This window comes from Podarcis bocagei (genome assembly GCF_964188305.1).
Source record: "Podarcis bocagei genome assembly, chromosome: Z".
Lineage (NCBI taxonomy): Eukaryota > Metazoa > Chordata > Lepidosauria > Squamata > Lacertidae > Podarcis > Podarcis bocagei.
The window spans coordinates 9488426-9502681 of record NC_138140.1 but is presented as its reverse complement, the minus strand read 5'-3'; the positions used below and the strand labels follow the sequence as shown (position 1 = coordinate 9502681).

General features: G+C 42.5%; 2 protein-coding genes across 15 annotated transcripts in view; one reads left to right on the top strand and one right to left on the bottom strand.

The window, feature by feature from the left end:
- The window catches only part of SLC31A2 (solute carrier family 31 member 2), a 537879-nt gene that overhangs the window by 95609 nt on the left and 428014 nt on the right, over nt 1-14256 (bottom strand). The window lies entirely within an intron of this gene.
- CACNA1B (calcium voltage-gated channel subunit alpha1 B) overlaps nt 1-14256 on the top strand; it is a 345062-nt gene that overhangs the window by 184719 nt on the left and 146087 nt on the right. For 11 of the 14 annotated variants that reach the window (XM_081179580.1, XM_081179590.1, XM_081179589.1 and 8 more), the window contains exons 9-12: nt 2516-2572; nt 3863-3937; nt 10748-10837; nt 13430-13639. In XM_081179580.1, coding sequence (XP_081035706.1) covers nt 2516-2572; nt 3863-3937; nt 10748-10837; nt 13430-13639 — 432 coding nt within the window. The remainder of the gene's footprint in view (nt 1-2515; nt 2573-3862; nt 3938-10747; nt 10838-13429; nt 13640-14256) is intronic. The other 3 variants (XM_081179581.1, XM_081179579.1, XM_081179591.1) reach the window with 1 other exon arrangement.

The window sequence follows — 14256 nt, the reverse complement described above, 5'->3', positions numbered from 1 at the left end:
ACCACCCCAAATTTCATCACTTGACGTGATTTTCCAGATTAAGGAGGCTCTAAATGGATTTTTATTCTGGAATCGGATGACACAGAAATGAGTGCTCAACAGACACTATATTGCATTAATTTTCCAGAAGTGGCTTTTATGTCATCTGAGAGCTCAAATATAATGTGGATATTAACAGCTAGGGAAATGTCAGGGAAATGGAATAAGCTTCTGTGTGAATGCGGCCCTGGTCTTCAGTCTTAGGGTTCTTTATCTTTAAACTGCACTTGGACATTCAAACAGAGGACTCTTTCAAACAGAAGACTGGCCTGTATCAACCCTTCTCTTCAAAGAGAGGCTTCTGCTCTGTAAGGCAGGACAGTCTGTGCTCTGTTACACCCCCCACCGCCAGATTTACTATGGATTTAGAAAATAATCATCATTGGCTATATTTTAGCTTTTTCGTTTGACACATATGCCCCCCGCTTTTTTAATGACACTGCTGTTGTTTTGTCTGGAGAGAAATCCACTAGTCCAATCTTTCCCCAGGCATTCAGTGTCCTTTGTTCCCAACATTTAATCTAAAATGTTGCTGCTGAGTCAATCTCTAAGAATTTAAAGATGCAAACAAATGGGATGAAATCTCGACATCCTTCCTTCCTAGAAAAAGGACACAAGCCTTAGAAGTACAGACTAACCATAGTTATGACCTGAGAGAAACCCACAATCTTGCATTAATCAGAGCTCAGGGCAAAAGGGGGTGATGTTCAGAAGTCACTGTGTACCTCTAGCAGTAGCACTTGATGATGTGGGAAGGCAACACCAACTGGGTGGCTTCAAAATAGGATTGAACAAATTGATAGAGGGTTAGACTATCAATAGCTAGTAGGCATGATGGCTATTCACAGTCGGCGACACTATGCATCTGGTGACCAGGTTCTAGGAATCACGGGTGGGGAGAGGCAGTGGTGTAGTCTGGGTTGCCAGCACCTGGGGTCACATGGAGGGGCTAGGTGGGAGAGAAGGAAATGAACAGAGTACGCACATGCATTCATCTGCCTAACAGCGTCTGCGTCACCCATGAGATCACAGCCACAGAAATAATCAAAAAAGAGTTGTTCCATTGTCTGGAGAGGTCACTTCCTGGTTCTCATGGAGATGCCATTTTCAATGGAGCCCAGTAACGCAAGTGCGCAGCTATAATGAGGCAGCACCAGGTGTTGAAATTTTACGCCTCTAGTAATTTTGCATCTGGGGCAACCACCTGTCTGCCTCCCACACTGCGCCACTGGGGAGAGGGCTGTTGCCACCAGAGTTTAGCTGTGGGTATCTCATATGGATCTTGTTGGGCACACTGAAAACAGAAATGATGTCACTCATTCGACAGGCATGGGGAATCCAAGGAGCATCACATGTTACTGGACTGCAGCTCCTATAATCCCTGACCATGGATGGAAAGATCTATCAATTTTGTCTTTCACATTTTCTCATTTTTCCTATCTTAAATTTGGTTGTCCACATTTTTTGGCATTTTTTAAAAAAATCCTCGTGTCATAAAAATTCACCAGTTTTAGTGCAAATATCTCCAGATATGCACATTTTTATATGCTGTTTTGACTACTGTGCAAATTTTAGCAAGTCATTCCCCACAATGCATTGCATCTTTATGTGCTATTTTCACCAATATGTTTGTTCTTATGGAAACTTTTCCCCAATATATGGATTTCCATAAAACTTTGGTTGGTGAACTGCCTAGTAAAATGGATGGTTTAGTTAAGATTTTTGCATTGCAGTGGGTTGGTCTAGATGACCCTTGGGGTCTCTTCCAACTCTACAATTCTATGATTCAATGAAAATGTCAAAGCTGTGTTTCAGTTTACATATCATTTGCAGAAGTGTGAATTTGATTCAGATACACACACACACACACACACACACACACATCATTTTCAACATTGTAAAACATACTTTTATATCTTGTACATTTTTTTTACTTCCATCAATCACATCTGAAAATTTTCTAATCTTTTCCTCTTAATTTACATTTCTTACTTCACTATTACTTTTGAATATCATAACTAATGTCTCTCTTCTTTATCTTCTTTGCAGTGTTTCATTTACTCCTCCTTACAAAACTTCTTGTAGTCCTACTAGCGTAATTTGTTGATTACAATTGCTCTTCAAATAGTTCACATATTTATTCCAATCTTCTGTGAATCTCTGGTCCTGCAGGTTTCGAATCCTTCCTGTCATCTTATCCAATTCTGCATAGTCCATTAACTTTTATTTGATTCAGTGTTAAATGGGTTGGGAATCAAATATCTCCCTCCTCCCCTATCCCTGGCCATTAGCCTTGCTGACTGGGGCTGATGGGAGTTGGAGTCCAACAACATCTGGAGGATCACAGCTTCCACATCCCTGCCATTGGGGAAGAGTGATAGTTGTTGAACTGACTTTGATATTCCCAACTAAGCAGGGTATATATATTTTTTACAGTGTGTGCACTTTTTTTTTACTGTTCTTTCTCTGTTTCCAGAGGAGGTGATGTTAGCAGAAGAAGACAAGAACGCTGAAGAGAAGTCACCCCTTGATGGTAGGTTGCTTTGTGGTGCATTTGGCTTCTTTTGCTTAAGGTTTGTATGCTCTGTGTGTGTCTCAGTGGCCTTTCATGAAACAAAAAAGGGTGGATGCTGTGTTTGTTGCCTGGAAGTGCAATAAAATAGTCCATTTCAGCTTCTCTCTGTTTCTCATTCAGCAACCCCCCATCACAGATTCAATTCATCACATTTCCACAGCAATTTGTGTGCTTTTTAAAAAGACTTATAATACCCCCCCCAGCATTTTAGTGTGAGTTTCTCAAAATGAACAATTTTTCACAAGCCATTTCCCCAGATATAATGCGCTTTTTGTAGGCTGTTTTCACAAATGTGTGCATTCTTACGCACACTATGCATTTAGTGTATGTTACTTTCAAGAAAACATACACCCTTAGGAACACTTTACCCTAAAATAATACATTTGTGCTCACTTTGCTTGGTAAGAGAACTGCATTGCAAAATTTAGAGAAAGCGCAGATTTTGAAGGACAGCTGCGTTTCAGTTCACTTAATGGTTGGTGAAGTGCAAATTAGGCACTTTCTCATTAAAATGAAAACAAACTCAGATTTCTCCTCGCATCCCAATCTGGATGTCCCAAGAGGCATTTGATGCAGCAGCAGTCAGGCTTGCTATGCTGGTGTTCCCAGCTGCCAACCCTGAAAACTTGAAGGATGGATAACAATATTTGAATATAATGTGGACCTGTCAGTGACACAGAATCTGTAGTCCATCTCAGGATTCCTTGACATATGTCTTCAGGCATTGAGAAGCAGACACCTGTGCATTGTGCATTTGCTGTGGGGAATTCCGGTGTAGCTGTAGGAGAGGCATAGGTCGCACCCACAGCATAGAAGCATAGAATTGTAGAGTTAGAAGGAACCCCAAGGGTCATCTAGTCCAACTCCCTGCAAGACATTTAGAGCACTCACTATACATTTAGAGTTATCCCATCCCTATACAGTCCCAGGCAGCCATATTTACTTTTACCATTTCTGCAAGATAGAGAATCTCAAAGCTTTAGTGCTGTGGATGTAGTCCAGCAACATCTGTGTGCTTCTGTTGCTTCTGAAGCCCCTCCAAGATAACTGGGAACTTCTGTCTCCTTGCTGCTCTTGGCATCTGGCTCATAAGATGTTAGAATTCACTAAAGTTCCATTAAAAGACTTTTCCCTCTTCCTTTTCTGACTGTCTTTCCTCCTCTCGTGTCTCCTCTTCCCCCTGCCTGCTGTCTCCCTTTCCTCTGTTGCTGTTCCCTTCTCCCCTTTTCTCCTCCTGTTCACTGTCAGGGAGGGCCACTTCTGAAGGCCCAATCCTGCGAGGCATGGCAGTGGTGGAGATTAGCGGCGGAGGCACCTATAACAGTGAGTGGACGGCAACTTGTCAGGGTTCTAGAGGGCATCAGTTGTGGCTTTAAGCTCCTGAGCACTATAGGTCATTCACACCTAGCTAGTAACATCATTGGTCTGGCTGATCAGTGACGAATCAGCAAAGAGTTCATCTTGAATGAGGATGACTGTGGGCCAGATTACATGAGACTTGGATAGTGCAGTTTTGTCCTTCAATGCAGGGTTATGGTTCACAAATTTCCAGTGTGGAGTGATCAGGGTCCTGGGATGGGTAATAGTCCTTTAATGTTCCATTTCCCCCACTGTGGTCCTGATCTAGATTGGGATCACCTGCAATTACATTGCCCCCAAAACTCCCATTGAAACCAATGAGTGGGACCGATCAAGATTAGTACTTCAGTGTAAGGCAAGAATGGGGCACCTGCGGCCCTCCAGATATTTATTTATTTATTCATAAAAATATTTATATACTACGATTAATAGAGGGGGGAAACAGAGTGAAAAATCATAAAGAAAAATCATATAAAATTGTTAAAATCAGAAATCAACTAAATACAATGGGAAGATGTATTCTTAATCGCCTATGTCAGCCTCCGACAGAATAAAAACATTTTCATTGGGCACATTAAAGTTGATGCAAAACACTACTAAACCTTAGGTTATGTAAATACAATCCTGGTAACCACACACACAATGTAACAGGATGTTTTTGACTATGCAACTTCTATTTCAAACACAATTCAACATGTAATAACTCACAAAGTGTAATTCCATAGACCAACACATGATGCAAACAGAACATATCAAGAGAAATTAAAGCCCAATAGATGGTCAGGAGATAAAGTCCATTCAGTTCCTAAACTGGCATATTGGCAATAACCACAATATGGTATGCTTATCTTATGATGTTCCACGTATCACTGCTTTGAAGATTCTAATGTTCCTTGTATGTAGATATCGGAAATTTTGTTCTATCAGTTGAATTTGTTTTGTTCCATGTTTCTGTCGTACAAGAATGTGAGTTTGCATGGCTGACGAAGCACAGTTGGGCGAAACAAGGTATTATCTCGGAATCCTTGTGGTGCCATACCTTCAGGTTTTCCATCTGATTCTCATGATATGTTCTGTTTGCATCATGTGTTCGTCTATGGAATTACACTTTGTGAGATATTACGTGTTGAATTGTGTTTGAAAGAGAAGTTACATAGTCAAAAACATCCTGTTAGGTTGTGTGTGTTGTTACCATGTTAAAGTTGAAACAAAACTTGAAGGTGCCTGCTAAATCTTAGTACTGAGCCAATGACACTAAAGACTCAGTTTCTTGTTATCAAATGAGCCTCACCAACTCAGGGAACAACCAGTGATGCTTCTGCAGTTTATCTCAATGATTGAGGTTGGTTATCAGGAGGTCGCTGAGATACACTGGACCTATGTTATTCAGGACTTTGTAGATTACTACAAAGACCCTGAAACTGGCTCAGAAGTAGATGGGTAAACAGTGCAGATGTTTTAACAATGGTGTCACCTGTTGTTGGCCAGGTGGCCTCATCAGGAGTCTTGTTATGGCATCTGGACCAGCTGGAGCTTCCAAGCCAGGCCCAGGGGGTGCCCCACATAGAGTGCATTGCAGCTATCCTGCCTCACGGTTACTAAAAGAAGGACTACAGTGGTCAGGCTATTCCTGTCCAAGAATGGCTGTAGCTGCTGAACCAGAATTAGTAAAAGGCACTCCTAGCCTCTAGTGACAAAGATATATCCAGAAGTACAGATTTTGCTGGACTGCAAATCCAATCAGCATGGCCAGAGTTCAGCAATAAGGGAAGCTGTATTCCAGCAACATTGGAAGACCACAGGTTCTCCAATCCCTGTCCTACACTAAAGTACCTACCAGTCTGGATTGGGCCTCTCATGCTGGCAGTGTGTGTGTGTGTGTGTGTGTGTGTGTGTGTGTGTGTGTAAGTTTGATGAGCAAGTCTGACCCATGTGGCCTTATGGGGCAAGGTTGCTGGTATCTCAAAGGGGTTTGAATCAGAGACTGAATCTCAGAAGCCTTGGATATTTTTTTTTATCTCTGGCTCTAACCTGGAGCTGGATGTCAACCTGACCTTCCACGGACTGAAGACTTGGAGGAGCAGGGAGAGTCCTCCTTCACCAGGGTTGCCTCAAGAGGATACTCTTGAGCAGACCTTGGGGTGGGTTCCAACAGAAGAGCCCCCCTCAGAGGACCACACCTCTGGATCATGTTTGGACTGGATTCATATCAGTTTTCAATGTTTGATGTTTCTTTGGCTTGGCTTAGCTTGGCTTGGCTTCTATGGCTTCTTCTACTGTTGCTTGGTAATATTGTGTGTGAGGCCTTAACCACAGTGGCCTCCACAGCTGGGCTGCCAACCCTGTGTCCCTCCATATGATGCTGGACTACAGCTTCCACCATCTCCTGCCCATTGGCTTTCCTAGCAGGGGCTGATGGGAGTTGAAGTCCAATCACTTCTGGAGGGTCAGGGAAGGAGAAAACTCAGGCATTCCAGATGTTACTGGACTGCAGCCCCAGACAGCATGGTCAATGGTTTGGGGGGATTGAAGTTGGAGCCCAGAACCATCTGGAGGACCACATGCTCCCCATCCCTACTGTAGGTGCAACTAGAAATGGGCTTGACTAGGGACATAAAAAGAGCTCTGTAGGATGAGACCTAAGGCCATCTCATCCAGTATCCTGTTTCCAAGAGTGGCCAGCTACATGCTTCTGGCAGTCCTGCAAATAGGACGTGCATGCAATATCACTTCTGTATGGTTGCCTCCCAGTAGCAGGCTTCTGATATACTGCCTCACCATGGAGGGTCTTTAGAGTCATCATGGCAAATAGCCATTGACATACAGTGGTGCCCCGCAAGACGAATGCCTCGCAAGACAGAAAACTCGCTAGACGAAAGAGTTTTCCGTTTTGGAGGTGCTTCGCAAAACGAATCTCCTATGGGCTTGCTTCGCAAGACGAAAATGTCTTGCGAGTTCCTGCGGTTTCCCCCCTCCCCCCCTTTTTCTAAGCCGCTAAGCCACTTATAAGCTGATAAGCTGCTAAAAACCGCTAATAGCGCTAATAGCGCTAATCCTCTAATCCGTCAATGGGCTTGCTTCGCAAGACAAAAAAACCGCTAGACGAAGAGAATCACAGAACGGATTCTTTGCGTCTTGCGAGGCACCACTGTACTTCTCTTCCTTCATAAAGTTGTCAAACCTCCCCGTAGAGCAACTTGAGAACAAAGATAAAACCCACTTGAAAGCAACGGGCCACTGCTATATTTTGCAACAGCAAATTCCATAAACCTGTTTTGCATTGTGAAGAAGGAGTTCATTTGATTCACTTTGTTTTGTCTTGAAATTACTGCCAGTCATTTTCACTGGGGAAAGCTTATGGGGAGACACAGGAGAGAACTCTCTTTAGACGTCATGTAGGAGATGAGCAGGCTTATTGTTCTCTGTTGTTCTGGGGAGCAAGACTTTTGGATGAAAATTGTAGAGAAGTAGACCATGGCCAAAAAGTAGGGGAGAAATGTTTTGATGGGATGAACTGTTTGACAGGAAGTCTAACTCAGGAGGTGGTGGGCTCACATTTGCTTGCAGCATTTTAAGCAAGGGCTGCACAATCATCAGTCAGCGATGCAGTAGTTGCACCCCGCATTGCAGATCCTGAATTGAATGGAAAGGCTGAACTTGAAGACGTCTCTTCCAATTCAGTAGTTCTATGATGCACTCTGAGTTGCAGTGCTATGACAGAGGCAGAAGTACTGTACATATATTTCTCTATTTTCTTCTCACCAAGCATACCCTTCATAGCCATCATCTACATAAACAAAAAATACTTCTGCATTTTATAAGAACATTAGATGTTTAAATCACCTGTTCAGGTTTCTCCACAATCATCATTACTGAATATGTGGTCAAATAACATGAAAGCCTGTCGCTCTAAATAACTTTTGATATGGATGCAAGTTGCAGCTATAGTCTACTCATGGAGAACTTTGCAAAATCTATTTGTCTTTGTGGTATAAGAACTTATGGATTTGTGCTGTTGCAGAAGCAGTAACAAATATATTGTGGGTCCCTAGAGGAATGAAGGACTCAGAATGCTTCTGTGTCATCTGGTGAGATTTGATTTCTTATGCTTCACATTTAGATGCCCAACATTCACCATCCACACCAGCTAGGGAAGTATGAATATCTTGATTCTTCCTCCTCCTCTTCTTCTTCTTCTTCTTCTTCTTCTTCTTCTTCTTCTTCTTCTTCTTCTTCTTCTTCATCTCCTCCTCCTCCTCCTCCTTTTCTTTTCTTTTCTCTCTTCTGCTACTGCACTCTTGGATTTTCAGTTATAGTCACTATTTGTTATTACAACTTTCAATACAAATAAATATATTTTTCCTAACAGATAGGAAGTGAGCCTACTTCATGGCTTAGTAATACAAATTTATAAAGTATTGCATCTCTCTCTCTCTCTCTCTCTCTCTCTCAAACTTTTTTAAAATCAAATTTCAAGGAAAAAGAAACATTTCCACATATACTCCTCAATACAGTTTTTAAATACTTTCCATCCTGTTTTCCAGGGTGATTTTATTTTCTTCCCCTTTGATGCACTCTGTCTTCTAGCTCTTATAACAATATCAAAGTAAGTTCTAATTCTTTCTGTTGCTCATGCCTCAAATCCTCCTCGTGAATTCATCATACTATAATATTTCTTTAAATAGTCCAAAAAAGGCTTCCATTCTTCCACAAAGATGTCATCATTAGGTTCTCCTAATTCAGCTGTTAACTTTGCCATTTCTGCATAGTCCATCTTCTTATAAGTTCTACTTATCCATTCTTCTTTTGTAGGAGTTTCTTGTAGGAGCATATAGAATCCTTGCTGCTGTCATAGTGTACATAAACAATCATCTTTTTTGGGACTTGTGTTCTTCTAATCCCACCCAAAAGAAAGCTTCAGGGTTGTTGTTTTTTTGGGGGGGTATAATCACTTTAAACATCTTTTTAATCTCATTATATATCATCTTCCAAAATACCCTTTCTTTCCTACAATTCCACCACATATGAAAAAAGGATCCTTCAGCCTTTTTGCATTTCCAACAGTTAATAGAAATCTTCTTATATGTTTTAGCTCAATTACTAGTTGTTAAATACCATCTATATATCATTTTAATATAATTCTCTTCTATAGCATAACATAAATTTTTAATTTGTTTTTCACAACTTTCCCCACACATTTATTTCTATGTTATGTCCTAAATCCCTGGCCCATTGTATCATTACTGGTGTATTGCATCCTTCTATCTCATTTAGTTTTCTGGTGAGATTTTAATTTTAAAATTTCATAATACGATAAAATAAAGACTATCAAAAATACAAACAGAATAAATGGAATACGGAGTCTTCTCTTAGTATTTCATAGCCTTTGCTACCCACAGAGGACAGTAACTCCTCCCAGCTTACCTGGGATCTTTCCTTGTTTTCCCAGCCTCAACCAGGGAGACCATCATTTCCCTGTCTCTCACCTAGGGTCCTCCATCAGCCATCTACAATCCCTGGACCTTGATAAAGGCCCCATATATAGGACCCCGAAGAAAGAAGAGAACCTAAGGAGAGAGACAGACAAAGAAAGTAAAGAACAATGAGAAGAGAGAGAGAGAAATACAATAGAAAAAGAAACATTACAAAAAGAAAACTTCAGATTTTCCCTCAGCCGATTTCATAAAAGAAATAAAAAAGGATTATTTAAGATATTCGGTTCATGCTAGCGTCCATCTTCCCCCTTTCTGCTAAACAATATTTCTTTTAAGTCAAGGTGTCTCAGGTTCATTTCTTTTCGCCATTTAAAGTCCAAGATGAGTTCCCGAATTGTTATTACTATTGGTAAATGTCAACCATATTTTTTCCCTTTTGATTTACCTCTTGTCTAATTTTAATTGTAGACTCAGTTTATCAGAAAGAGGTTTATAATAGGGGCAATAGCAGACAAAACACCATGCATGTCTTTGCTCTCTGTTTCACCATTTCCCCCATGTTAGCTGTCCCCAGAGTTTACCCCATTTCCACATCAATTTCTAGCTTGTTATTTTTGTTTTTTGTTAAAAAGAAGCCCGCCCAGAATAATACAGTGCATTTGTGTGTGAATGCACTTTTCACTCATGCACACTTTTTTGTGTGATTTTTTTTTTGGGGGGGGGGATAGAAGACACTGGAAAATTTGGAGGAGCAGTGGTAGATATAATTCATTCATAATGACCACTACTCATAGGCAGCCTGATGTCACAAGTTCATTTTCCTTGTTGCACAGAAAGTCCCTAAGGAATGATGGATTTTTCGATGTTTTGAGTGGTTCTTGTTTTACCTGTAAGCTGCCTTGAATTCAGTCAAAGGAAGAGGCAGGATATATATTAACAACAACAACTCTTTCAAAGGCATCCAACATCTTGTGGGAGCAAACTCTATAGGTTAAGCTGGCATTTCACTGATCCTGTATGTCTGGTAAAGGAAGAAGTAACGTGTGATGCATCTGCAAGGCTGCCCACCCTCTCTTTCCATTTTAAGATGTTCATGGGCAGATGGAGGAGGCTGAGCATATCTGAAAGGCTACCTAAATTATGGCCCCTGGCACAAGAATCTGTGAGGGAACCTGTTGGCTGATTGATTTCTAATGGCTTAGTGGTGTGTGGCTGTTCTGGCCTCCAGGTGGAGAGGCAATTTGGGTCTCTAAGCTTGTGTGAGTTGGGAGGGTTTATCTGTTGCTGGATGCTAACCACCTTTTCTTGTCTTTTTTCCTCCTTACCCCTTTTGCATTAGTGCTGAAAAGAGCCACAATCAAGAAGAGCAAAAATGACCTAATCCATGCTGAAGAAGGGGAGGACCACTTCACAGATGTTTGTTCTGTTGGTAAGTTTAAGATTTAATATAACAAGGTATTATTGTTATTGTTATTATTGGATAGATTGTCTCATGAAACAACAAAGCCAGGTAACCTCATGAGAATGTGGTGAAGCCTAAAGAGAACCCAAGGAAGTAGATCGAACCTGCAATCTTAATTTCATAAGTGAGCAGAGTTTGCTACTGAATTGACCACTGGCATTCCACCTTGTTAATGGGAGATGGGTGTTGTGTAGGCTTCTTTTGAGTTCCATCATAAAATGTAACCATCTTAGAGCATGGATGTAGAATCTCCAGCCCATGGGTCAACCTTGGCCTGTCCAGGGATCAAATTTCCTCCAAACTACGCACATTTGCCAATCAGCTGACATTACTGTAAGGATGCAATCCTAACTAAGCCATTAGCCTGGTAGTAGAGCATCTGATTTCATGCAGAAGGTTGCAAGTTCAATCTCTGGCAGTTCCAGACACAGCTGGGAGAGGCTATCTTTCTAAAAACCCTGGAAAGCCACTGCCAGTTAGTGTAGGGTTGCCATATTTTGAAGATAAAAACAAAACATATGCCTACGGATCTAGGGCATGCTGTGAGTTTAAACAATTCAGAGGCGATCTGGTGGGTTTCCTCCTTGCCCCGCTTGCACAAACGTCCCCTCACAGCTCCTCACTCATTCCCCGCCCCATTGTGCTTTCTTCTTCCCCCTCTCCTTTTTCAGCTGTTCTCTCCCCTCTCCAACCCCTCCCTTGTGCTCTGGTGTGGAAGTGGAGGCTGCGAAGGTCTCCCTTTAAGAGGGAGCCGGCAATGACAAATTGTTGAAATTTACATCCCAACTTTACCAGTGCCTCCCGGCTGCTGCAAGAACCACGTCTCTCTCCCTCTCCAGCCTTTGTTTTCCACCATCCTGTCCAATTTGCACCCTGATCTGCCCAATCTCCCACCCAGATCACCAACCCTGCAATCAATTAGCTGGTTGCTGCAGAGCCCACCATACTGCTGCCGGTGCTGCAGCTGCAGCTTGCAAGCTTGCAAGCTGCTGCCTCAGCCGCTGGAGCTTCCCTGGCAACTTCAGCACCTGCCTATGATAAAGCTGCACAGCTCTCTAAAGCAGCAGCAGTGCTGCTGCCAGGTGCCCGGCAGTGGCGTAGCGTGGGTTGTCAGCACTCGGGGCAAGGCAAGTAATTTGTGCCCCCTAACCCGTGGATTTGCGCCCCCTAACCCGTGGATTTGTGCCCCCTAACCCTAACCCCCAGATGTTGCGCCCGGTGCGCCCGGCCCCCCCTGCACCCCCACACTACGCCACTGGTGCCCGGTGCCCCCCTCTTCATCCAGAGCAGCCACCGCTGCCACCGTGCAGGGCCAGTGGCCTCATAGAGCACACGGAACAGACATAATCAGGCAGCAGCAACAACAAAAACAAAACTGGACATTTTGCATAATTTTAAGAATCCACCCAGACTGAAATTGTGAACTTTAAAAAGAAGACAAATCTGGGGAAAACCAGACATATGGCAAGCCTAAGTTAGAGTAAACAATACTGAGCAATATGGAGGCGTGGTCTGGCATGGAATAAGGCACCTGCCAATGTTCCTATGTCTGCTCAGAAATAAGTTGCATTTAATTCAATGGGATTTATTCCCAGGCAAGTGTGTTAAGACTGCAGCTGTAGTGGGATTTTTTTTTAAGGTGCCGCTGTACATGCCATTTCTTTCACTCATGTTACCCACTTTTTAAAAAAGAGTCAGTTATCATAATGCTTTGAAAAAGTGATTGTGAGGTCCTTGCAGACAATTTTCAGGGAATTGCAGTGGTACCTCAGGTTACAGATGCTTCAGGTTACAGACGCTTCAGGTTACAGACTCCGCTAACCCAGAAATAGTACCTCGGGTTAAGAACTTTGCTTCAGGATGAGAACAGAAATCGGGCTCCGGCGGTGCGGTGGCAGCGGGAGGCCCCATTAGCTAAAGTGGTGCTTCAGGTTAAGAACAGTTTCAGGTTAAGAACAGACCTCCAGAACGAATTAAGTTCTTGACCCGAGGTACCACAGTACTGAGCAACTTGTCTGGTTAACAACCAGCAAAAGGCTTACACCCCTGCTGGTCAGCATATTTTCATGGAAACTTGCAATTATATAAAAGTTTTCTATGAAGCCTTGTAACCAGCTCATTAAAATTATCAATGTAAAAATGCTATGGAAGTCATTTCAGTGCAGTGTTCCAGAGAAGCATGGCTGGGCACATTTCAGGTGCCTGAATATAATAATAATAATAATAATAATAATAATAATAATAATAATAATAATAATAATAATAATAATAATTATTATTATTATTATTATTATTATTATTATTATTATTATTTATATCCCGCCCTCCCCAGCTGAAGCCGAGCTCAGGGCGGCTAACAACAATAAAACAGTACAACAGTACAACACAACACTCTAAAATCATTCATTATAAAATTAATTCAAATCAAACCAATGGCAACCAATATCCAGATAGCTGAGCAGGTTCCTATGTATCTGGGTTGGGGTAGTGCAGTCTTGGTGGCCTGAAGAAAGGTCTCTCAGCTCTGCTCAAAGCTTTGTATCTTTCCATTGCTCACAGGTTCACCATTTGCCCGGGCCAGCCTGAAAAGCGGCAAGAATGAGAGTTCCTCCTACTTCCGTAGGAAAGAGAAGATGTTCCGGTTCTTCATCCGGCGCATGGTGAAAGCGCAGAGCTTCTACTGGATGGTTCTCTGTGTTGTGGCTCTCAACACCCTGTGTGTTGCCATTGTGCATTATGACCAGCCAGAGGGGCTCACTACTGCTCTGTGTAAGTAAAGCTCTGGGATTACTCTGGCCCTGAACCTTGACATCATCTCAGATTGGGGAGCTAACCCAGGGGAACTATGAACAGATAGCTTCTTGGATTTTTCAAAAAGAATATTCAGACTCACTGATACAATAATCATATGATGCCCTGCCATTTCCCCCATTGGACAGGGGTCAGCAAATTTTTTCAGCAGGGGGTCGGTCCACTGTCCCTCAGACCTTGTGCGGGGCCAGACTATATTTTTTTTGGGGGGGATGAACGATTTCCTATGCCCCACAAATAACCCAGAGATGCATTTTAAATAAAAGCACACATTATACTCATGTAAAAACATGCTGATTCCCGGACCGTCCGCGGGTCAGATTGAGAAGGCAATTGGGCTGGATCTGGCCCCCGGGCCTTAGGTTGCCTACCCATGCCGTTGGATATGTATATGTGTGTGTATACACACACACACACACACACATTGGTACCTCGGGTTACAGGTTACAGACTCCGCTAACCCAGAAATAGTGCTTCAGGTTAAGAACTTTGCTTCAGGATGAGAACAGAAATCGTGCGATGGCGGCGCGGCAGCAGCGGGAGGCCCCGTTAGCTAAAGTGGTGCTTCAGGTTAA